This window comes from Colobus angolensis, unplaced genomic scaffold (genome assembly GCF_000951035.1).
Source record: "Colobus angolensis palliatus isolate OR3802 unplaced genomic scaffold, Cang.pa_1.0 Scaffold73, whole genome shotgun sequence".
Classification (NCBI taxonomy): Eukaryota; Metazoa; Chordata; class Mammalia; order Primates; family Cercopithecidae; genus Colobus; species Colobus angolensis.
In genome coordinates, this window is record NW_012121043.1 from 11336446 (window position 1) to 11360412 (window position 23967).

Consider the following 23967-nt stretch of genomic DNA (forward strand, 5'->3'; position numbering starts at 1 on the left):
TGCTACAGCGTATTTATCTACTAATGAAAATGACTTGGCAGATAGGGGAAAACTGATTATGCAAGATAAATGATAATTGTAACAAAGGCCTTGAGAGAGAAGGGTTTCTATTTAGAGCGTAAGTAGGGAGGTTCATTTTTGATAGGTGTGCGAATATAGAACTCCACTGAAAGGGAAGGTAGAATGTGTAATGTGCAGATAGGTTGGTGTATTTGTGGTAGAAAGGGAAGGATGTTACTATGTAAGTTTTTTTTTAATTTTACCAATAATGAGATAAAAGCCAATATGGAGGACGGGAAGGGCGTATAGGTTGGAGAAGACATATGTAAGTAGTTGGATAATAGGACAGTGAATATATATTTGATGAAATATTTTATTATTTTATTTTTTTATTTTTTATTTTTTTTTTTTTGAGACGGAGTCTCGCTCTGCCGCCCAGGCTGGAGTGCAGTGGCCGGGTCTCAGCTCACTGCAAGCTCAGCCTCCTGGGTTTACGCCATTCTCCTGCCTCAGCCTTCCAAGCAGCTGGGACTACAGGCGCCCGCCACGTCGCCCGGCTAGTTTTTGTATTTTTTAGTAGAGACGGGGTTTCACCATGTTAGCCAGGATGGTCTCGATCTCCTGACCTCGTGATCCGCCCGTCTCGGCCTCCCAAAGTGCTGGGATTACAGGCTTGAGCCACCGTGCCCGGCCTTGATGAAATATTTTAAAGGCATATTTACTAAATATTTTTGAGACATCTTATTGGAAGACCCGAAACTTTGAATTCCCTGGTTTCCAAGGACTCTGACAAGAGTCCTTCTTTCCATAATGTAGAGATTGAGAACTTCTCAATGCCATAAATACTGTTGTCCTTATTTTCATCTATTACAGATTAAAAGGCAGAAACATTTTGTAGCTAATCTGTTATAATTCAAAGCCTATCAAAATTAAAATTAGCTTAATCCTGAAAAATGTATATTGCACGATCAAACTGTCACTTTTTTCAAACACTATTTGGGAGGGTATTGAGGTCCCATATAAATTCTAAAAGACAAACAGGAACTAATCTTTTAGTAAAAATTATTTGTTTTCATATGGAAAACATCAATGCTTTCTGTCATTTACGGAAAACACATGGGCAATATAGTTGGTTGTTCATTGTGCCCTTCTCTATCCTATAGGAAGAATGTGATATTTTAGTTGTGCTTGGTGCTTTAATTCTGGAGAGAGATACATATATGTGTGTGTATATATGTATAGTATATATACATGTAGTATACATACATATACATATATACACATATACATATACACATATACATACATATATGTGTCTATGTGTGTATATGCATCTCTCTAGGTTGCCTGTAATTCAATATGTTGAAATTTAAAGATGCATTATTATTTGGATTTGATGTCAAATTAGATTGTGAATAATGGAATGAGATTGCTCTCCATTTTTTGCTGTTTTAGCATAGCCAAAAATATAACGATATAGATGTACATATAAATATGTATTCGATTAAACATTTTAAATATTTAAATGGCCACATCAAATTTTAAATGGTAGACAATGTCAGCAATTGCTGTGCACTCCAAATGTTATAAAATCTTTGTAGCACAAATCCTAAAGTGTATGAAAACTGAAGAGCATATTTATATAAAATACCTAGATAACATGTCTAGGTTGAGATATTGAATCCCTGATAGAGCTATATTTGACTAAAATATGACAGCTAAAAATTGTTTCCCTCCCTATAAGTATGAATATGATTTTTAAAGCATCTTTGTAACTTGTCAAGAAGCTATTTGTTATTAATTAAGGATTTAACTCTGTACCCATCTGCTCTTACAAAAGGGGAAAAAGATTTATCTATGAGAATAAGGAAGTATAGCACTGTTTTATGTTTTTTCTCTTTAGTATTCTATCACCATTTAAAGCTTCAATATATGCCTTCCACTCAGGTTCCTGACACAGCCTACATTCTCTTTTCTGCTTGTAATCACAATATGGTAGAGCGATAAACAACGTAAAAAGGTGTTAATAATTGAACTGCAATCCTACCTATTATCTACTTTACTATAGCAGTGAAGTAGTGCAGACTTCTTTGAAGGTGGTACTATTTTTATCTTTTAAAAAATCTACTATAATATTCTAACTTTCCATGTAAATTTTCATGTGCTGGCATGCTTCCAAGTTAATAGTGTTATAGAATGCTCAGCTCTCAATATGAGGGGTTGTTTGTGGTGAATTGCATAACATATGTCATCTATTTGCTGAAAGAATATGGTGTTTAGCAAACTACCTGCTGAGCAACATAATAAGATTTTTGTACAAGGTACAAACTACTAATTATTGTATTTTATTTTTCTATGATTTCCTAAGAGGCATTATCAGGGTCTTACAGATGGAGTAAGCCTGTTTATTAAAATATCTATTGGCAAATAAAAGTTACAGTTTTGGTGGTTGAATTTGTGACTTTTTTGTATTGTTTTATGTATGGAGATTTAATGTATTTATTTTTTGGTCTAATAAATCTAGATGCTCTTTAGATAATGTAGTAATTCTGGATGCGAAATCATAGTTGTAAATTTTTGAAATAATGTCTTTAGGTTTAGACATAAATTCACAGAAATCACTATAAAAAAACTAGTACATGTTTTTGTAGCAATTTTATATTGGAAAATATTTTGTGAGATTCAAGCAAATTAAGTGTTCATTGCAGAGGCAGTACTGCATAGAAATTGCAAATGAAAAAAGGGTACACATAATATCAACTGTTGAAACACAGCTTTAAACCAAAGTTTACACCAAAAACTTGCAGTAAGTTATAAATCAGGGATTATCTATATTCTTTTAAAAGTTGCTGGTGAGAAAATAACGCTAAAATTATCCTGAATTAATCAGAACAGTGCTGTATTCATTGTATCTGACTCTTTTATTTTTTATAATTTTCTTACTACAGTTCTAAGTCAGTATGAAATTAAAACTGGTGAGAAGGTACCTAAAATTATCTTCTGTTACAGTTATCTTAAGTGGCTTTAAGGAAATCACGTAGCATTTTTAAAGCTTGTTATTGTCATAATAAAATGAAAAGAGTCAAACTAACTTCTTAAATCAAGCAGAACAATTGTATCTGGGCCTCTGAATGTACTCTTGAGAGGAGTTTCAGTTGACAAAGCACCAAAACAGCAGATTCAACCATATGAAATATTTATATGTATTTTTTTTAATAGAGATGGGGTCTCCAACCTCTGGCCTCCAGGGATCCTCCTGCCTTAGCCTCCCAAAGTGGTGGGATTACAGTGTGAACCCTGTGCCCAGCCTTTATGCTTTTTGTTTCGTTTTGTTTTTGAGTGCAGGGTGTTACCCTGTTGCCCAGGCTAGAGTGCAATGGCACAATCTCAGCTCACCACAACCTCTGCCTCCCAGGTTCAAGTGATTCTCCTGCCTCAGCCTCTGGAGTAGCTGGGATTACAGACACGTGCCACCACGCCAGGCTAATTTTTATATATTTAGTAGAGATGGGGTTTCACTATGTTGGCCAGGCTGGTCTTGAACTCCTGACCTCATGATCCACCTGCCTCAGCCTCCCAAAGTGCTGGGATTACAGGCGTGAGACACCGGGCCTGGCTGCCTTTATGTTTTTTTAAGTTTAATATTTTCAAGGCTGACATTTTTTCTAGATTATTTAACTTTTATTTCATAACGTTTATGTCTAATAATAAGCCATCTATCAACTATACTTATCTAAGATAACTATTTGACTAGCTACATTCTTGTAAAAGAATTATCTGTCTGCCTTGGTTTCCTGAAAAGCTGGATGCTCAATGTGTCCATTATATTTCCAGTTTTCACCTAATGTTTCATACTAAGCCAAAAGAGATGAACTCAACCTAGAGGCAGAAAATATCAACTCCAGGAAGGAAGATTTGAGTCTGTCCACGAAAGTTTTCTGAAATATAATATTTCTACCTATCGCTAAGAAAAAAAAAAAAAAATGTTACATTGTTTGCAAGCACATTAGCTTCCATCTCTTAAAAGTGAGTCACAACACCCAGGCACACAGAAAAGTGTTCAACACCTCCCTGTCAATGCATTCAGGATCAGAAGTTCAGAAGTTAAAGAACCACTACAGTTAGTGTTTGGGTCAATTTTGTTTATACAATAAAAATCTCAAGACAAAAGAAGACAGGACATTATTTATTGAACAATAAATATGTGCCAAACATTTGTATATCTGTTATCTCTTTACTACTCAGAATTACCTGATAAGATAAATACTATATTTTTGAAGGTGAGGATAGAAGCACGGAGAAGGGTAAATTGGGTTAAGACCATACAGAAAGAATGTATTTCCATACTCCATTTTTACAAGGACATTTGTATGTTGATATGCATCCATAGGGTCTTTGTTTGTTTTGGTTTTGTCTTTCAACAAGAATCACTAATCCAGAGCCGCTTTTGTTTTTTCGCTGTAAAAAATGACAATTACATTTGGAAATTTGGAGAAGTGACAAAAGATAAATCACCCCATAATCACACGCTTACAACCGTCCCCCCTACCATATTACTTTGAAATAATTCCTTCTAGTCTCTTTTTGCACCCTCGTAGTCCATTTAATAGGCCAAATGAATTGATAAACATTTATCAATAAACATACTAACTAGTTGAAAAGGGTCGCGGGCGGTGGGGGGGGGCAGGGGTGGGGGGGGTCAGAAATCCTACATCCATGGCAAACAAACAAACAAACAAATGAAGAGATAGAAACCCCTGTTTGAAGAATGAGGCCATTCACTGAGGGTGAGGTTAGTGGGGTTGGGCAGATTGAAAGGCTAGATCTTTAAAATGATTGGCACCTGTAATGTGTCCGTTGGAAAACGCAGTAATAAAAGATGTGGGGAAGAGTATGCCTATTTTCTGTTTGAAGACCATTTGTGACTATGACTATAAAATTCAAGTGCAATTTAAGAAGGTGGCCAACTTTAAGTATTGACTATTAATACCTTTCCTAACCACCTGCCGATTTGATTCTGGAGACTAATCTACTCACAGGAGATTATGCCTGGTAGAAATCTCTTCGGGAGACCAGACAACTAAGAAGCAGGGGTACAGGCATACTTTCTTGACCGAATAACGCCCTTTGACTTTTTACATCAGTTCTCCCCTCTACCTTCCTGTATTAACAGTTTTACCTCTACAGGGACTCAGGGTGGGAGGCCTATCAGAGCCCAGAGGAGAGTCGGTGCGATGGGCAGAGGCGGAACTCCGGCGCACATCTTGCCCCGGGGGGACAGTAGCATCTCGCAGTCGTTGCCACCACGCTACGCTGGTGCCTGGTAACGACGCTCTCCGCGCCACACCGAGCGCCAGTCCCTTGGATGCCCAGGAAGACCAGGGTCGAGGGACGCACACGCAGCACACGCCAAAGGCTTCCCAGAAAGCTGTGCGCGCGCCTACAACTCCCATCATGCTACGCCGGGAACTGCACGGCTCCTCGCAGGAAATAGGCAGCTCACCCTGCCACCTGTGCACACATTTTTCTTCAATGTATAGTTCCTCGGCGCGCCTCTGGCCGTTTTCCGGAGCTCTTCAATCCCAGAAGCTACAGCACAACGGCTGAATAGCCAAGACCCCCGGGGAGGCGTGGCTTCAGCCGGAAGAAGCTTCTGTTGCCAAGGGAACGGTGCCTGCCAAGGCGCCTGCTCAGCGACTGATGCACAGGCTGCTGCAGAGGCTACCGGTTTTCCCACCTTGTAGAGGCGGCTTTGCTCATTACCAGGCATCCTTCCCATGTAGGCGTAGAGAAGAAGGCTGAGGGACCCTCGCACCAGATTTCCATCCCAGAGACCGATACGAGTGGGTCCATTCCTGTTACCAGCTCCTGCGCCTTCCGGACTAACCTCAAAAACCAGGTAATCTCCTCAACCCTGGTTTAAAGCCAGCGCCACCCTCTGCCTCCGTCAGTTTTAGAATTCCTCTTTGGTCTTTCCCATGTTTTTCACACCACGCGCGTAGTTGTTGCTAATGTATGAGAAGTAGAAAAGAAGGTGAGTAAGGGAGGCCATAGAAAACTTACTAAACTGATTCGGACGAATGTTTGTTTGGTTAATGGGTTTGAACAATGCCCAACTTAGACCCCTGTATTTGGGGTGTATGTGTGTGTGTGTGTATGTGTGTAAGTGTAATTTAAATTCCATCATCAAAAACTGAAAGCCGAATAAGAATGTTTATTTTGGGTCATAAAAATAGGCAACATTTCAATCAACGCTTTACAGAGTTTACTAAGTATCATTCATGGTGTTTTCTCTGGGCTACCACTGTGTTTCTGCAGCTTACCCTCTAAGCTGTTAACTGTGGATAACATCCTAATTCCTCTGGACTTCTCTGGCAATATGTAATCCTTTAGGAAACAGTCTGTCAGACAATAACCAAGAGAATTTGGCTGGTATGCAAAGAGAGGGTTACAGTAAGATAAGAAACAAGAAAGGAAGATTGGAGCCAGATTGTGAACAACCTTAAAAGCTATGCTTGGAAGTTTGAGCTTTATTCTGAAAGCCAGTAGTTCTCGATAGTAACTTCACACCCGAAACACTGGGTAGCTTTTAAAAATTACAGATGCCCTGATCTCATTTCAAAAATTTGGATTCAGCAATTGATTTCAGAGTGCAGCCAGGGTTGAGAATCATGGCTATCAGAGTAGGAAGCTGCAGAAAACAATTGTATCTCTCACTGCACACTTAAGACACGATAAATAAACGTTGAGTAGCTTGAATTATCTTTTATTAATTTATGCATGCAAAAAGTCAACTCATGGAAGGAAAATTATAACTACTTGAAACGTAGAAGTTTAAAGGCTCTATGATAGTTGTTTATAAAGCAATTTCAATAAATGTGATTACCTCTTTTAGAAAAACTGCCTCCTCTTCTAAATTGTGTGCCCCAAAATATTTCAGTAACAAGTATCAAGTGATAATCCATGGAAAAGTGATGGAAAGTCACAATACAAGGTACTGTGAAAAACGAATATTCAAGCATCAGGCTTTAAACAGTGCTTTATAGTAGATGCTTAGAGGGGGGAAAATGTGAGAAGTAGTCGTATTTAAAAAAATAAGTTCTAAATTGTATGAAATGGAGAACAGGATATAAGTATTTATACCAATATGTTTACGCAGTAAATGAAGTGAGTAATAGCACATTTTGAAATCAAATGGTGTGTGTTAATTGCTTCATGATATCAGAAGGTTAATTTAAAATAGAGTCTGCAAATGCTGGTCCTTAAGCTGTAATTTAAAGAAATGGGCTGAATAAGATTTGAATCTCTAATGCAAGGAGAAAAGTAGATTGAAGTGGCACAAATGGAAGTACCTAAGGTCAAACTTATCCTTGGGGAAAGACAAACGTGGTTCTGATACAGGCCTCACCTTTTGGCATGGCATTGTACCATCTCTTCTCTGGACATCACTGAAATTCAGTTTTGAAATTTCTACCCATAATCATGTCCCAAAAGGCCTAAGCGAAATGTTGACTATGCAGCCTCCTTTTAGATACAGTTGTCTTGGAAGCCTCTTATTGATAAAGTTACTGCAGCCTCACATCCTTCAAGGTATGGCCTTGCCTGAAATTGTATGGAATAAAAAGTATTAAAGAAACTGTAATATGATAGGTTGCTTATGCAACCTTAGATGGAGATGAGAGTAAGTCAATTTAATGAGAATAAAAACATTAGAGAACTGTGAAAGTGACTGTTGTTGAGTAATGGGAAATATTTGGTGCAGAGATGTATTATAGCAGTTCCTGCAACAGTGAGGGGCTGGAAAAAGGGATCTCCCTGTCCTCCTACCACAAAGTAGTGGTTTGGGGATAAATGGACCCAAAGTGAGCTCCTTTGAAAAGTTTAGTTTGGAGACCTGAAGTGTAAATTTAACAGTACCTTAGATGAATATAAACAGCATAAAGTTACCACATAGCAAGTTTTGTGTACATAGCAGTTTTATTTGACTTCCAAATACTTCTATTTTTGGATTGCTGATAGTTTTTTTTTTTTTTTTTTCAGTTAGCATTGGAAAGATTTTTTTTTTTGAAGAATCAATACAATTGAACAAGTGAAATGAAAACTTTAGGGACACCTTAACAAAGAAATTTTTAAGATTTTTAAAAAACTAAATTAAAATCTACAATTAAATATATGATGAAATTAAAATTCTTATTCTATACTAATATGATAAAGTTTTTTTAAAATAGCACTTATTAGGATGTTTCTGATAAGTAACAGTTAAAAAAACAGATATTTAGTAAAGTTCAATAAATTGAATGTGTGTGTATTTATGCATAACCTTCACAAAGGGATTTGTGGTGACTTACAAAGATGTATGTATAGGGTAAGGGGAAATAAAGATAAGTTTTTCAAGATTCTTTGCTTCTACTGACAGAAAACCCTACTCAAACTGGAAATAACCAAGCAAGCAAAAAAAAAAAAAAAACTGAATTTATTATGACTTCATATTATTACAAAATATAACAATGGGGCTGGCTTCTGATAAAGATTTAACAGTGGCTTAAATGATATAACCAAAATCTCAAAAGCTCTCTGCTTTTCAGATCTGCCTTCTACTTTCTGAGTTTCAGCATCAGAATACATGAGCCCCATTGCCCATTCACTGTTTCAGATTTTCTGGAAAGGCTACAGCCTAATTCTTCCATATTTTCAAGTATCACAATTCGCAGACTCCAAATGATACTGAGGCTGACCATGTTTTATTCTTAAATATTATAAATTACAGAGAGAAATGTTATTTCCAAGGCATTGTTCTGTGTTGCCACCTGTTATAAGCTGCAAATCTGCATATCAGTTAAGGCTCCTTTCTGGTAATCAGCTTACACTCTGTTCACTAAGTGCAAAGCTACATTGACATAGTTTTCACACTATTATTATGTGTATTTAAATTATTACCTTTTTAAAATACATGTACCAATATTTTCCATAACTTTAGGTGCCTTTGGGTAATATTTTATTTTTTCTTAATTGCAGCTGGTTTGTAAATATTTGAGTCACATTATGGGATTGCTAGACAGACTTTCAGTCTTGCTTGGCCTGAAGAAGAAAGAGGTTCATGTTTTGTGCCTTGGGCTAGATAATAGTGGCAAAACGACTATCATTAACAAACTTAAACCTTCAAATGTAAGTATCTTTGTTAGATTCTTTATATATTTTCTGCCACTAAAGAATATTAATGTGCGGAATTATGTTATATGACGTTAACACCACATATAATCTGTTAAGATAATTCTGTTAACCTTTCAGTAACTTTAAGTGTCCTCATCCATAACTTGTAGTGTATTTTATACAGTAAATCTTAATTACTAAACTGGAATGTTATTTTCATATGTCTTTTCTTTCAAAAGATCTTCACAAATTTACTGAGTTTTCTTTTTCATGTCATTGCCTTCCTTTTAGTTTCTTCCTTACAGGAGGAGCAAAATGAAGAGAAAGGTGAAACATTTTTATAGGTTCTATGGACAGTTAGACAATTCTCAAAAGTATGGTATGCATATTAGTAATAGTAAGCAAGATGATTTTAACCTACAAGTGTATGGACATATTGTAATAACTGAAAAATATATAAAGGTAGTACATTTAACATGTGATGTATAAGTTAAAGGTAAAGTCTGGTGCACATAAAGAAAGCCTATCTAATAGTGCTTTCCTAATTTCTGGCACCAATTCTTAAGCCTTTATGTTTAGGCAACTCTCCTGCCTTATCAGAAAAACTGACATCCAGGTCCAGAGAGAAGTGACTGGCTTTCCTTTTTTTTTTTTAACGGTAATGGTAACAGCCAAGGAGCCACTTGAAATGGGACTTTTTGAAGGGTTTCAAACCTCGGTCACTCAGTTATAGATACAGATACAACACTTACTCCCTTCCCACACCAAGCTCGAGAGGAGTCTCTTGTAAACTTACATCCACTACTAGAACATTATTTTTAAGGAATTAAATAAAATAAGTATAGAAATATACAATGCTGTAATAGGAAATGTCTTACAAAAAATAGTGCCCATCTCGTTTTATAGTAAAATTGTCTCATTTTTGTGGATAAAATCAGTTTCTAGATAAGTAGATCTTTCCTGGACACAAACTAGTTTTTCCTATTAAGCTATCTTTATGTTTATTTATTGTTAATGTACTGAGGTTGCTGGCATTTCTAAACTGAATAGGGAGAGAGGGAGGACATTTTAACCTAATAGCTTTTTTCAAGAATCTAGTCTTAGCTGTCATTTTCTTAGAGATAGAATCTGTATACCTTTTTCAAAAATTTCAATCTTTATTCCATTCCCCAGTATGCATGCTCGCATTGGCACATCATCCAGTTTTTATATCATTTTTTATTGATACATAATAGTTGTACAAATTTAGGGGTTACCTGTGATAGTTTGATACATGCATACAATGCATAATAATCAAATCAGAGTCATTGGGATATCCATCACCTCAAACATTTACCTTTTTTATATGTTCACAACATTCTAATTCTTCTTTTCTGGTTATTTTGAAATATACAGTAAATTATTGTTAACTATAGTCACCCTACTGAATTATCAAACACTAAGTCTTATTCCTTTATCTAACTGTATTTTTATACCTGTTCATGAACCTCTCTCCACCCCTCTCTCCCTACTACCCTTCCCAGCCTCTGGTAACCACCTACTCTATGTCTCTATGAGATCTACTTTTTTAAATCCCACAAACAAGTGAGAACATGTGATACTTGTCTTTCTGGACCTGGCTTATTTCACTTAACTTAATGACCTTCAGTTCTGTCCATATTGCTGCAAATGACAGGATTTCAGTCTTTTTGATGGCTGAATAATATTCCACTGTGTATATGTACCAAATTTTCATTATCCATACATCCATTGATGGTCAAAAATTTATTCCATATCTTGGCTATTATGAATAGTGGTGCTATAAACCTGGGAGTGCAGGTATCTCTTTGATGCATTGATTTCCCTTTTTTTGGATATATTCCCAGCAGTGGGATTGCTGGATCATATAGGAGTTCTATTTTTAGTTTCATGAGGAAACGCCATACTGTTTTCCATAGTGACCGTACTAATTTGCATTCCCACCAGCAATCTATGAGAGTTCCCCCTTTTCCACATCTTCACTAGCATTCATTATTTTTTTGCCTTTTTCTGTAAAGGCCATTTTAACTGGGGTGAAATAATATCTCATTGTAGTTTGATATATGTTTTTCTGATGATTAATGATGATGAGCATTTTTTCATATGCCTGTTGGCCATTTGTCTGTGTTCTTTTGAGAAATGTCTATCCAGATCTTTTACCCTTTTTTTTAGTCAGATTTTTTTTTCTTGCTACTGAATTGAGTTCCTTCTATATATTCTGATTATTAATCCTTTGTTGAATGGACATTATGTAAATATTTTCTGTAATTCTGTAGATTATCTCTTCACTTTGTTGATTATTTCCTTTGCTATGTAGAAGCTTTGTAGCTTGATATAGTCCCATTTGTCTATTTTTGCTTTTGTTACTTGTGCTTCTGAGGTCTTACTGCCCAGATCAGTGTCCTGAAACATTTTCCCTATGTTTTCTCCTAGTGCTTTGATAGTTTTGGGTCTTAGATTTAAGTCTTTAATCCATTTTGATTTGACTTGTGTATATGGTGGGAAATAAGGGTCTAGTGTCAGCCTTCTACATGTGATTATCCAGTGTTCCAGCATCATAAGACTATCGTTTTCCCAAAGTATGTTCTTGTATGTCTTTTGGGAAAATGAGTTGGCTGTAAATACATTGATTTATTTCTGGCTTTTCTGTTCTGTTCTGTTGGTCTATGTGTGTGTGTTTATGCCAGAACTATTCTGTGTTGGTTATCATGGCTTTGTAGTATAGTTTGAAGTCAGATAGTGTGGTACCTCCTGCTCAGGATTATTTTGGCTATTTGGGGTCTTTTATAGTTTCATATACATTTTAGGATTCTTTTTATATTTCTGTGAATGTTATTGGTAAATTGATAGGGATTGCATTGGCTCTGTTAATCTCTTTGGGTAGTATAGATATTTTAACAGTGACAATTATTTCAATCCATGAGCATAGATAGAATAGCTTTTCATGTTTTTATGTCTTCCTCAATGCCTTTTATCAGTATTTTATAGTTTTAATTGTAGAGATCTTTGGTTGGATTTATTCTTAAGTATTTTATATTTTTGTAGCTATTATATATGGGATTACTTTGTTGATTTCATTTTCAGATTGTTTGTTCTTGGTGTATATAAATGCTACTGATTTTTACATGTGGACTTTTGTATGCTGAAACTTAACTGCATCTCTTTATCAGTTCTAACAGTATTTTTGGTAGAGTCTTAAGTTTTTTCTAAATATAAGAACATGTCTTCTGCAAACAAGGATATTTTGAGTTCTTTCTTTCCAATACTGATGACCTTCATTTTTCTTGCCTAATTGCTCTGTCTAGAACTTCTAGTATTGTTTTTGAGTAAAAGTGGTGAAAATGAACATCCTTGTCTTGTTCCAGGTTTAGAGGAAAGGCTTTTAGTTTTTCTCCATTCAGTATATTAGCTCCACCAGTATAATATTAGTATATTAGCCATGGTTTTGTCATTTATTTGGCCTTTATTGTTTTGAGGTATGGTTCTTCTAATCCAATTTGTTGAGTTTTTGTCATAAAGAGATGTTGAATTTTATCAGAAGTTTTTTCAACATCTATTTAAATGATCATGTGGTTTTGTCCTTGATACTATTAATGTTATGGGCTCGTATATTGATTTGTGTATGTTGAACCATTCTTGCATCCCTTGGATGAATCCTACTTGATCATGGTGAATGAACTTTTTAATAGGTTGTTAGATTCAATTTGCTACCGTTTTCTTGAAGATTTTTGCTTCTGTGTTCATTGGGGATATTGGCCTGTAGTTTTCTTTATTATGTGTTCCTGACTAGTTTCGGTGTCAGATTAATGCCAGCTTTGTAAAATGAGTTTAGAAGTGTTTCCTTCTCTTTACTTTTTGGGATTGTTTGAGTTGAATTAGTATTTGTTGTTTAAACGTTTGGTAGAATTCCATAGTGAAGCCATCAGGTCCTAATATTTTCTTGAATGGGAGACTTTGTATTAATGCTTTGATCTCCTTACTCATTATTGGCCTGTTTAGGTATTTTATTTTTCCATGGTGCAATCTCAGTAGGTTGAATGTGTCCAGGAATTTATCCACTTCTATGTTTTCCAATTTGTTGGCATATAGTTTTTCATAATAATCTCTAATAATCCCTTGTATTTCTGTGGTATCAGTTGTTATTTCTCGTTCTTAAGTGCTAATTTCATTTATTTGGATCTTCTTTCTTTTTTTTCCTAGTTTAGCTAATGTCTTCTCAATTTTATATTTTCAAAAAGCCAACTTTTTGATTCTTTGATCTTTTGTATGTTTTTAGTCTCACTTTTCTTTATTTTTGTTATGATCTTTATTTATTTCCTTCTACTAATTTCAGGTTAGATTTGTTCTTCCTTTTCTGGTTGCTCGAGGTGCATCACTGGGTTATTTGAAGTCTTGCTACTTTTTTTTTTTTTTTTTTTTTTTTTGAGATGGAGTTTCGCTCTTGTCTCCCAGGCTGGAGTGCAATGGCGCAATCTCGGCTCACCACAACCTCTCCCAGGTTCAAGCAATTCTCTTGCCTCAGCCTCCCAAGCAGTGGGGCTTACAGGCATGCACCACCACTCCCTGCTAATTTTGTATTTTTAGTTGAGAGGGGTTTCTCCATGTTGGTCAGGCTAGTCTCGAACTCCCGACCTCAGGTGATCTGCCCACCTTGGCCACCTAAAGTGCTGGGATTACAGGTGTGAGCCACCACGCTCAGCCACTACTTTTTTGATGTATGTGTTTATTGCTATAAACTTGCTTAGTGCTGGTTTTGCAGTATCCATAGATTTTAGTATGCTGTATTTCCCTTTTCATTTAAGAATGTATTAGTCAGGGTTTTCTAGAGGGACAGAACTAATAGGATAGATATTTGTAAAGGGGAGTTTCTTAAGAAGTATTAGCTCACACAATCACAAGGCTCCACAATAGTCTGTCTGCAGGCTGAGGAACAGTGAAGCCAGTCTGAGTCCCAAAACTGAAGAACTTGGAGTCCAATGTTCAAGGACAGGAAGCATCCAGCATGGGAAAAAGATGTAGGCTGGGAGGCTAAGCCAGTTTAGTCTTTTCACATTTTTCTGCCTGCTTTATATATTCTGGCCACACTGGCAACTGATTAGATGGTACCCATCCAGATTAAGGGTGGGTCTGCCTTTCCCAGCCCTCTGACTCAAATGTTAATCTCCTTTGGCAGCACCCTCACAGACACACCCAGTATCAGTACTTTGCATCATTCAATCCAATCAAGTTGACACTCAGTTTTAACCATCACAAGTCCGCCCCTTGTCAATACACGTCTCTTGAGATCATACATAATGTTCAAATAAGGACAATAATAAGGTCATAATTACGCCTAACATAATACAGCTATCCTTCTTACAACTGGAAATATACCAGTCCCCAACCCAAATGCTGTTACGTAAAGTCAACAGAATTTAAATGCTGAAATGAAGTTAATAAATCTTATGTCACATGATAAAGGAAAAAGAAAATAAAATGAATATATTTTCATAGTACAAGTTTAGATGTACACAAACATGTTTTTAACAAAAGGAGGAAATGCTCATGGCAATTACAGTCTTTGTTTCTGTATCTGGTCACATGGTCATAGCTGGTATTGATGACTACCTTCTTCTACTACCTATTCTATATTCCCTTTGCCTTCAGCAAGCACCTCAGCAGGTCCTGTTTGTTTGTTGGTTGGTTTTTTTTGTTTTGTTTTTCTCCTGGTAGAGTGACCCAAACCTTCATTCCTGAAGGGTCTGGTCTATATGTAGTCCTACTGGATTGGGCTGTGGTAGTTTCCCATTGACCTTAATCACAAGGCATGGTAATACAAAGAGATGCCCTAATGGATCTCCTGTATTCCATGCATACTCTTCCTTACCTCCATTGTGCAGTGATAGTCCAATTTCATCTTGATAGTCCCAGACAATCACCCCAGCCAACACTGTAACTCCCTTCTTAGCTTGTTGACTTAAAGGTAGGAGGAGCCCAAAGTGTCCAGGTGGCAATCTTAACTTCCAGTTGAATGAAATCATTGTTGTATCCCCTTGTGGTAGCATTCCCCCTCTGGAACTAAGACCTCTAGGCCAGCTGAACATAATGTCATGGGAACAGAAAGCAAAAATTTTGCTAGTGGATCACTAGGGATAATGGTAAGTGGTGCCACTTCCACTGTTACATCTGACATACAGAGAAGAGCCATTAACAGGGCTCTTCAAAGATGCAGGTGCTGCCCTCACAATTCTATTTCGCAAAGCACTGGTCAAGGGTATATCTTCTAGACCCACCCCACCCCCGGCCCCAAGCTAGGATAAATAGGTCTAAAGTGACTAATCCATTCCACCATCCCAATCTTCCTAAGCCTTTGGGTCCCTTCCTCTAAATTAAACCAAGGGAGATCAGGCATTTCCAGCTTGCTTACAGTGGGCCATCTTTTAATCCACATTTCAGCTGACCAAGCAAATACTATTAGAACCTTTAACTACCAGAGCTGCAACATTAAATGCAGAATCCCTACTTAGTAGGCCCAAATCAATAAATTCAGCCTGATCCAACCCTATTTCTTCCACCATTATCCCATACCCTTAATATCCATGCATGCATGTAGTACACCACCTCATGGATCACACTCTCAACCTCACCTCTAGGGGCCCCCCAAGACTTTAGTTATAGATCTAGAAGCAGGTGGGGGTATTGAGGGTGCCTCTTGAGGAGAATCAACATTATCTTGCCTGGCAACTGCCTCAGGGGACGTCATCACTGTTGCCCCAGGCAGTGCAGGATTTATCTCCTCAGACAAATGTGGAAAGGCTGATGGCAGCAGGGGTGGGGGAGGGGATGTTGCCACTACTGGGAATGGGGAAGCTGTTTGTTCTGGCAAAAAAGGTTCATCAGAGTTTACAAGCTCAGTGTCCCCACCTTCATCAGGGTCCTCCCACACGTCCCCATTCCAAGTTGCAAGGTCCGATTCTTTTCCAATCAATGCCCTCACTTTAACAGTAGGCTCCTGGCAAGGCTGTGCATGCACCTTTCATTGCAGGTCAGCAACTCATATGAGAGCTTGTGCCTGTTTGTCCACAATTTCAGCTCTTTCTCTACAGGAGGTAAGACTCTCACTCAGGGCAATCGTAACAGATTTGAGGCTCAGTATCTGCTTCTGAAGCCGGGGGTTACAATCCCTGGGTTCATAATTTTCTTTCATTACTTTGTGCAGTGAACTTAAGAGTAACCAACCAACTTCATTATGTTCCTTGGTTCTCCACATATGGTCAAAAGTATTATGTATAGAGTCACTAAACTCCATGCCGCTCACGAGCAGTGAATCAGGAGTGTCAAATGCATTTATTTTGCATAACTCTCTAAACAGTTCACACCAAGGACTAACAGTGTTCTCCATACTATTAAAAGTAGAATCCTTAGCATTTTGAGGTCTAATCATATTAAGCAACCAACTCCAGAAACCCCCAAACCACTGAAAGAACTCCATCCTTAATCTGTTCCTCTAGAACCACTCCTGGTACCAAAATCTGTATTAGTCAGGATTCTCTAGAGGGACAGAACTAATAGGATAGATGGATATACATATAAAGGAGAGTTTATTAAGTAGTATTAACTCACACGATCACAAAGTCCCACAATATACCATCTGCAAGCTAAGGAGCCAGGAAACCAGTCCGAGTCCCAAAACTGAAGAACCTGGAGTCTGACGTTTAAGGGCAAGAAGCATCCACATGGTAGAAAGATATAGTCTGGGAGGCTACGACAGCCTAGCCTTTTCAGGTTTTTTGCCTGCTTTGTATATTCTGGCCACACTGGCAGCTGATTAGATTGTTGCCACCCAGATTAAAGGTGGGTCTGCCTTTCCCAGCACACTGACTCAAATGTTAATCTCCTTTAGCAGCACCTTCACAGACATACCCAGGATCAATACTTTGCGTCCTTCAATCCAATCAAATTGACACTTAGTATTAACCACCACAAAGAACTTTTGAATTTCCTTCTTCATTTCTTCATTCACCCATTGAATATTAGGAAGCATGTTAATTTCCGTGTGTTTTTCTAGTTTCCAAAGTTCCTCTCATTATTGATTTCTTGTTTTATTCCACTGTGGTTAGAAAAGATACTTGATATGATCTCTACCTTTTAAAATTTGTTCAGATTTGTTTTGTTGCCTAACATATGATCTGTTTTGGAGAATGTTCCATTTGATGATGAGGATAATGTATATTCTGCAGCTGTTGGATGGAATGTTGTATAAACGTTTATTAGGTCCATTTGGTCTCGAGTTCAGTTTAACTTGGATTTCTTTTATTGTTGATTTTTCTGTGTGAATGATCTGTCTATTACTGAGAATGGGGTGTTGAAGTCCTCTCCTGTTATTGTATTGCAATCTTTCTCACCCTTTAGCTCTATTAATGTTGCTTAATATATTACGGTGTTCCCATGTTGGAGGCACATATATTTACAATTGTTATATTCTCATTCCGAATTTACTCATTTTATCCTCATATGGTAGTTTACTTTGTCTCTTTTTATAGTTTTGATTTGTAATCTGTTTTATCTGATATGAATATAGCTACTCCTGCTCTTTGTTGGTTTTTATTTACTTAGAATGTCTTTATTCATTTCATTTTCAGTCTGTGTATATCTTTATAGATGAAATGAGCTTTTTGTGGAAAGCACATAGTTGGGTCTAATTTTTTAAATCCATTCAGCCACTCTATATCTTCTAATTGAAGAATGTAGTTCATTTACATTTAATACTATTACTGATAGGTAAGGACTTAATATTGCCATTTAGTTAATTTTTCTCTGGTTGTTTTGTAGCTCCTATTTTCCTTTCTTCTTTTCTTAAGGGATATTACTTGTGCTAATCTTAGTATTGGATATTTGTGTTTGGTTTTCTGTGGGAGATAGTGAAGCCTAATTGCTTCTTGCTTCTACTTAATTTTGGTGATGTTACCCTTATTCTTCTTCTTTTTTTTTTTTTTTCTTTGAAACAGGGTCTCGCACTGTCACCCAGATTGGAGTGCAGTGGCACAATCTTGGCTCATTGCAACCTCCATTTCCTGGGCTCAAGTGATTCTCCTGCCTCAGTCTCCCAAGTAGCTGGGATTACAGGCGTGTGCCACTACACCCCACTACTCTTTTTGTATTTTTAGTACAGATGAGGTTTCGCCATGTTGGCCAGGCTGGTCTTGAACTCCTAACCTGAGGTGATCCACCCGCCTTGCCCTCCCAAAGTGCTGGGATTACAAGTGTGAGCCTCCATGCCTGGCCCCCCTATTCTTAATATTTAAAAAACAATCTAAAATTGCTCAGTTGATAACTTGCATATTCATTTGATAACTTGCTTATTAAATTTCTCTCATTATAGAAGAGCATAGGTTTTTCTCTTGTTCAGCCGTGAATCCCAGATACCTAGAATAATGCTTGGCACTTTGGATGAGTGGATTGTTGAATGATTTTTTGATATTTATTTTTGGCCACGGGATTATGATTGATACCACCAAGAATATAATTTTTATCAGACTTAAACTAAGCAAATAGGATCTCTCTCAGAAATCTTATTCTGTTCCTGGTTATGTTGGTGTATCCCTGACCTGTCTAGAATGTTTTGTTCCACTCAGGCAATACAATAACCACAGGAGATTTGTTCCAGGACACACATTCCCACCCACCCCCTTCCACTCTCCTACCTATATTAAATGGTATAGTATTTGCATGTAACTTATGCACATCCTCCCATATACCTTAAATCATCTCTAGTTTACTAATAATACTTCAATACAATGTAAATACTATGCAAATAGTGTTTATTGTATTTATACATTTGTAATGTTTTTATTGTTAAATAGTATTGTTATCTTTTTTAAATTATTATTTTCAATTCATGTTGGCTAAATCTGTGAATTTAGAAGCTACAGATACAGAGGGCTGACTGTAATTCCTACACTCTTCGTTTACTTTGTGCCATTCCCTGTCCAATTTTCAGAATGACCAAATGTATTTGTTCTTGGATAGAGCAGAGGGAGACTGATATTGTAAACTATCTTTTAGAATACATTGGAGGAAAATGAGTTCCACTTCAGTCTGGAAGCAGTTGCTCACATATCTTGTTCTATCCTGATTAACTTGTGAAGTTTCTTTTTTTTCCTGATTGCTTTCTACTAGAACTTTTGAAATAATGGAAAGAAAAGAAAATGTATTAATTTTATTCCTACAGGTAAAATAGCAAGTTTCTCTGGAAATAAAAAGAGTTTGTGAAGAAATTAGGTGATCATGGGGAGGCTAGGGAAATGTTCTAATTACAGTTCATTGAAGACAGGGTTACTATTTTAATAACATTTTACATTTTAATGACCCTGTTGAGACTTCTTTAAACTTTAGCTTCCTATTTTGTTATTGTTATCTTTTTCCTCATAGTAGTAGCTGATGATTTTGTCACATGATTGGTACATTTAAAGTCCTTAAAATCAAAATAATGAAGTTGGGGGAACATTAAAACTTAGGAAACTTCTTATTGCAAAGGTTGTTCTGAAATGAAGGAACCCCAGGGTATGAGGCAGGAATCTTAGTAGCAGGAAATGAATTTTGTCTTACATAAACAAAAATATATTTTTGGAAAAATACTAGATCAGGTCTTGGAATGGATAGAAGGAAAAGGAAAAAGCTAAGTAAACAAACTTCAGAAAGGCAAAACAAGGGCAGCTCTGGAGGGCCTTTCTTCTAGTGCATTGCCATGCTATAAGGTGACCAAGCTCCAGTGAATTTTGAGCTTCTGTCTTTCCTTGAATTTAAATTTCCCAGAAGTAGACTACCAGAGTGAATGTCATAGTGTGAGGCAAAATTTTTCCCTGTATTGTTTTTTTAATAAAAGCAACAAAATGAACTGAAGGGAAATTTTTTTTAAGTTATAATGACAATATGGGAAGAACTGGGGATGAGACTGAAATCAGTGAGCATGTAATTATAATAATAGCAGACATTTGTTGAGCATTTACTGTGTTGAGTATTTTGCATCCATTAACCTATGTAGTTATCATGATAAGTTTATGAGTTAAGGATAGTAATAACATATTTCACATTTTAGAAAACCAGGCTTAGAAAAAATAAGTAACTTGTTCAAGGTAGCAGAGCCAAGTAGGAGCAATTAGGAGGCTGGTACAGTAATTCAAAGCAAGAAATGATAAGGGTCTGAACTAAGTTAGTGAAATAGAACCAAAAAGCTTAGAGCGTGATTACATAGAGAATGTAAAAAAAGGGAGGAGTCAATAATAACTTCTGGGCATCTGGATCAGAAAGTGGATATATTTTTATTCAAACAGAGGAATAGTTTTTCTGGTGAAAGTGGTAGGAGACATTTAACAAGTTAGACTGTTAGTATAATACATTTTAATTGTCAGTGGGACTTGTCAACATGTCTCCTACTCTACTCTGACCCCCTTTCACTCTCTTCTCCACACAGAATTCCTTACCATTGCCTTCAAGCCCTATGTCTCTTACCTCAACACATCACTCTTTATCTTACCCAATACACTTTAGACATTTAGGCTTTCTGCATTTCCTCAGTGGCAAGTTCCTTCCTTCCTCAGGATCGTTGCACTGACAGATTTCTCTAACTGGAATGTTCTTTGTCAATAACTTGCCATGGTTCTTCCCCTCCTGTCATTCACTCCTGGGTCAGATGTCACCTCCTCAAAGAGACCATTCCTGAGCACTTTTCTTCCATGCCACCTTCCAGCCCCTTTCTGCTGCATCCCACCCCCAAAACATTTATTTTTTGCACTTATCTCTGCTCAAAATTGTGTTCATTTGTTGCTTAGCTTTTCAATTGCTATTTACCCCTTCTAGCTTGTAAACTCCATGAAGGCAGGAACCATCTACAAATGAGGGCAGTCTGGAACATAGACAAACTCAATAAGTATGTGTTGAAAGATTAGAAACTATGCCAGGCGCGGTGGCTCATGCCTATAATCCCAGTGCTTTGGGAGGCCGAGACAGGCAGATCACAAGATCAGAAGATTGAGACCATCTTGGCTAACACAGTGAAACCCTGTCTCCACTGAAAATACAAAAAATTAGCCAGGCACTGTGGCAGGTGCCTGTAGTCCTAGCTACTTGGGAGGCTAAGGCAGGAGAATGGTGTGAAGCCAAGAGGTGGAGCTTGCAGTGAGCTGAGATTGCACCACTGCACTCCAGCCTGGGCGACAGATCGAGACTCTTGTCTCAAAAAAAAAAAAATAGAAAGTCCTACGTGTGAACTCAGGGTGACTTATTAAACCACGTATAAAACCCTTATGTCCGTGGTAACATGTCACAAGCCACAAATGTGAATAAACGTTATACAGATCCATAATTAGTAAACCTTGAACTTCTATAAAGAATTCACACAGAGTGATCCTATTGAAAAAATTACAAGTTTGTTAAATCCTGTCATCTCCTTAGTGACAGATATCAGAAACTGAAAATGTGGATACTTTAACTTGAGGAAAACTCATCTCTGGTCATTGTAAATTTCTGAACTTTGTCTTTTCTCTTAAAGGCTCAATCTCAAAATATCCTTCCAACAATAGGATTCAGCATAGAGAAATTCAAATCATCCAGGTAATCCACTTTATCCCTTAACAAAAAAGTTACTAGTGAAAAATAACAATATTGGTCTACCTGGTCTTTCTTCCTACCCTTAGAGAAAGTTATTTGTTGTTTCAGAATCTCATAGGTATTAACATATTTCTACCACTATGGCTGATTTATGTTTCAGAATTTAGAGTTTAGACAAACTCAGATAACTTCACTAGCAAAGAAGTTTTTTATGTTATTTATTGCAAAATCATGTTTATATTAATACATTTATTTCATAGAACTTTTACTTGTAAATTGGCCCATGCTGAATATTGCATATGAAGGGTAATTTCTTTGATTGTAAGTAATTTAGAATTTTAAGTAAAAGTTATGCTTTAGTTAGTTTATAATGTAGTCATGCTTTGCTTCTTTTTGTAGTTTATCATTTACAGTGTTTGACATGTCAGGTCAAGGAAGATACAGAAATCTCTGGGAACACTATTATAAGTAAGTACATCTGTGAATGTTGCTTAACTAGATGTTTTTATTTTACTACTAATAATGATTAGAAATCCAAAGAATTATATGACTAAGTTGTTTGGCTTTTTTTTTTCATGTAATTTATGAACATTTCCTAATTTTAAAAATACGTAATCAGACTCAACATTGTTTGTCAAATGCTTCAGGTCCTTCATGACTTCAGGCCTTTGCACATACTATTCTCTCTGTTTTTAATGCCCTATTCTATCCTACTTCACTTCAGTTTAAGGTTAACATATTCCTGTTTTAAATATCAGCTAAAAAGTCATCTCCTCTGAAGTTTCACTGTTCTGCCCAGTTATTTTGTCCCTACTGTTCACATGGCACTTTGTCCATTTCTCTCTCTCTAATCATACTTACCATGTCTTGAAGTTATGTACCATAGCTGCCTCCCTAGTGGAACTGTGAACTCCTCAAGGAAGGGATTATTCATTATTCATATTATTTTTTCAAGACCTAGTATGATGCTCAGCATATAAACCCAGTAAATATTATTGACTAAATGTAGTTAAAAATAACAGTGTTGCCTAACAGTTGATCCATTGTTCTATGAATAATTTAAAACAAGCTGTTTTTCAGCATATACAAGCCAAGTGCTCACTAATTTACAGTTGGTCCTTCATGTCCTTGGGTTCTGCATTCTTGGATTCAACGAATTGTAGATCAAAAATATTTGGGGGAAAAAATGCCATAAAGTTCCAAAAAGCAAAACTTAAATTGCCACGCACAAGCTACTATATTGAAAGCACATGAACAAGGTCATGTGTAGGCATTGTATTAGGTATTATAAGTAATCTAGGGTGACTTAAAGAATATGGAAGAATTTGCATAGGTTATATACAAATACTAAGCCATTTTATATAAGAGACTTGAGCATCTGCAGATTTTGATATTTGAAGGGGATCCTGGAACTGATGCCCCAACAATACCAAGGGATGACTATACTTCAGACTAATGGCTGTCAAGTTACTAGGACCCAAATGTGTTATACCTTCTGGAGATTTGCATATGGTATTAAAATAAATTCATTAGCTTCTATTATTGTTAGGACTCCATTTAAGAGCAATGTAATTCACTTTTAGAGTCTGAAACTTAAAAACGGTATCTCTTAACTAAACTCTCTTTTGTGATTATGAACTCCTGCCTTGAAATGGTATGTGATATTTACCTGATAAGATTTAGATTTAGATTAACTCTTTCCTAATAATGTGAGACTAAACATTATATGGTATATATTTGGGATATGAACCAGAGGAGATTTATTCAAATTTTTTTTCAGTGAGTCCTTCAATAAATTGAAGGCCCATTTAAATCATAGATCCAGAAGACTTCTGAGAGAGAGAGAAAAGAGAGTGCTTCAGATACAAGGGTTAGTTTGGAAAAGGAAAAGTGGCATGTTTGTGGTATTCTGCATTAAATTCCTTGGGGAGATGTGTTTTATGTGTTTCTTATTTGTTTGTTTGTTTAGGAAACCTGAATTTTCAGTACAGGATTTTTTAAATTCCTCCTCCAATTAGTTGATAAATGATTTCTTTTTTAAAATGTATTTAGCTACTTAAAAAATACTTTAATTTTAATTACAAAAATATATAGAGAGAGAAAATAGTAAGAAAGTAAAGTTTGGCCGGGCGCGGTGGCTCAAGCCTGTAATCCCAGCACTTTGGGAGGCCGAGACGGGCGGATCACGAGGTCAGGAGATCGAGACCATCC

At 36.6% G+C, this 23967-nt stretch overlaps 1 protein-coding gene and 1 long non-coding RNA gene across 2 annotated transcripts in view; both read left to right on the forward strand.

Annotated features, from left to right (window-relative positions):
* Positions 1 to 904: 904 nt before the first annotated feature.
* Positions 905 to 2454, forward strand: LOC105501612. The gene is made up of 2 exons (XR_001000214.1): positions 905 to 1238; positions 1273 to 2454. It is a non-coding gene; the product is annotated as an uncharacterized LOC105501612 (long non-coding RNA).
* Positions 2455 to 5435: 2981 nt separating this feature from the next.
* The window catches only part of ARL6 (ADP-ribosylation factor-like 6), a 35179-nt gene continuing 16647 nt past the window's right edge, over positions 5436 to 23967 (forward strand). The window contains exons 1-4 of the mRNA XM_011927660.1: positions 5436 to 5899; positions 9016 to 9165; positions 21698 to 21759; positions 22156 to 22226. Of these exons, the coding sequence (XP_011783050.1) occupies positions 9043 to 9165; positions 21698 to 21759; positions 22156 to 22226 (256 nt within the window). The 5' untranslated portion in view covers positions 5436 to 5899; positions 9016 to 9042. The remainder of the gene's footprint in view (positions 5900 to 9015; positions 9166 to 21697; positions 21760 to 22155; positions 22227 to 23967) is intronic.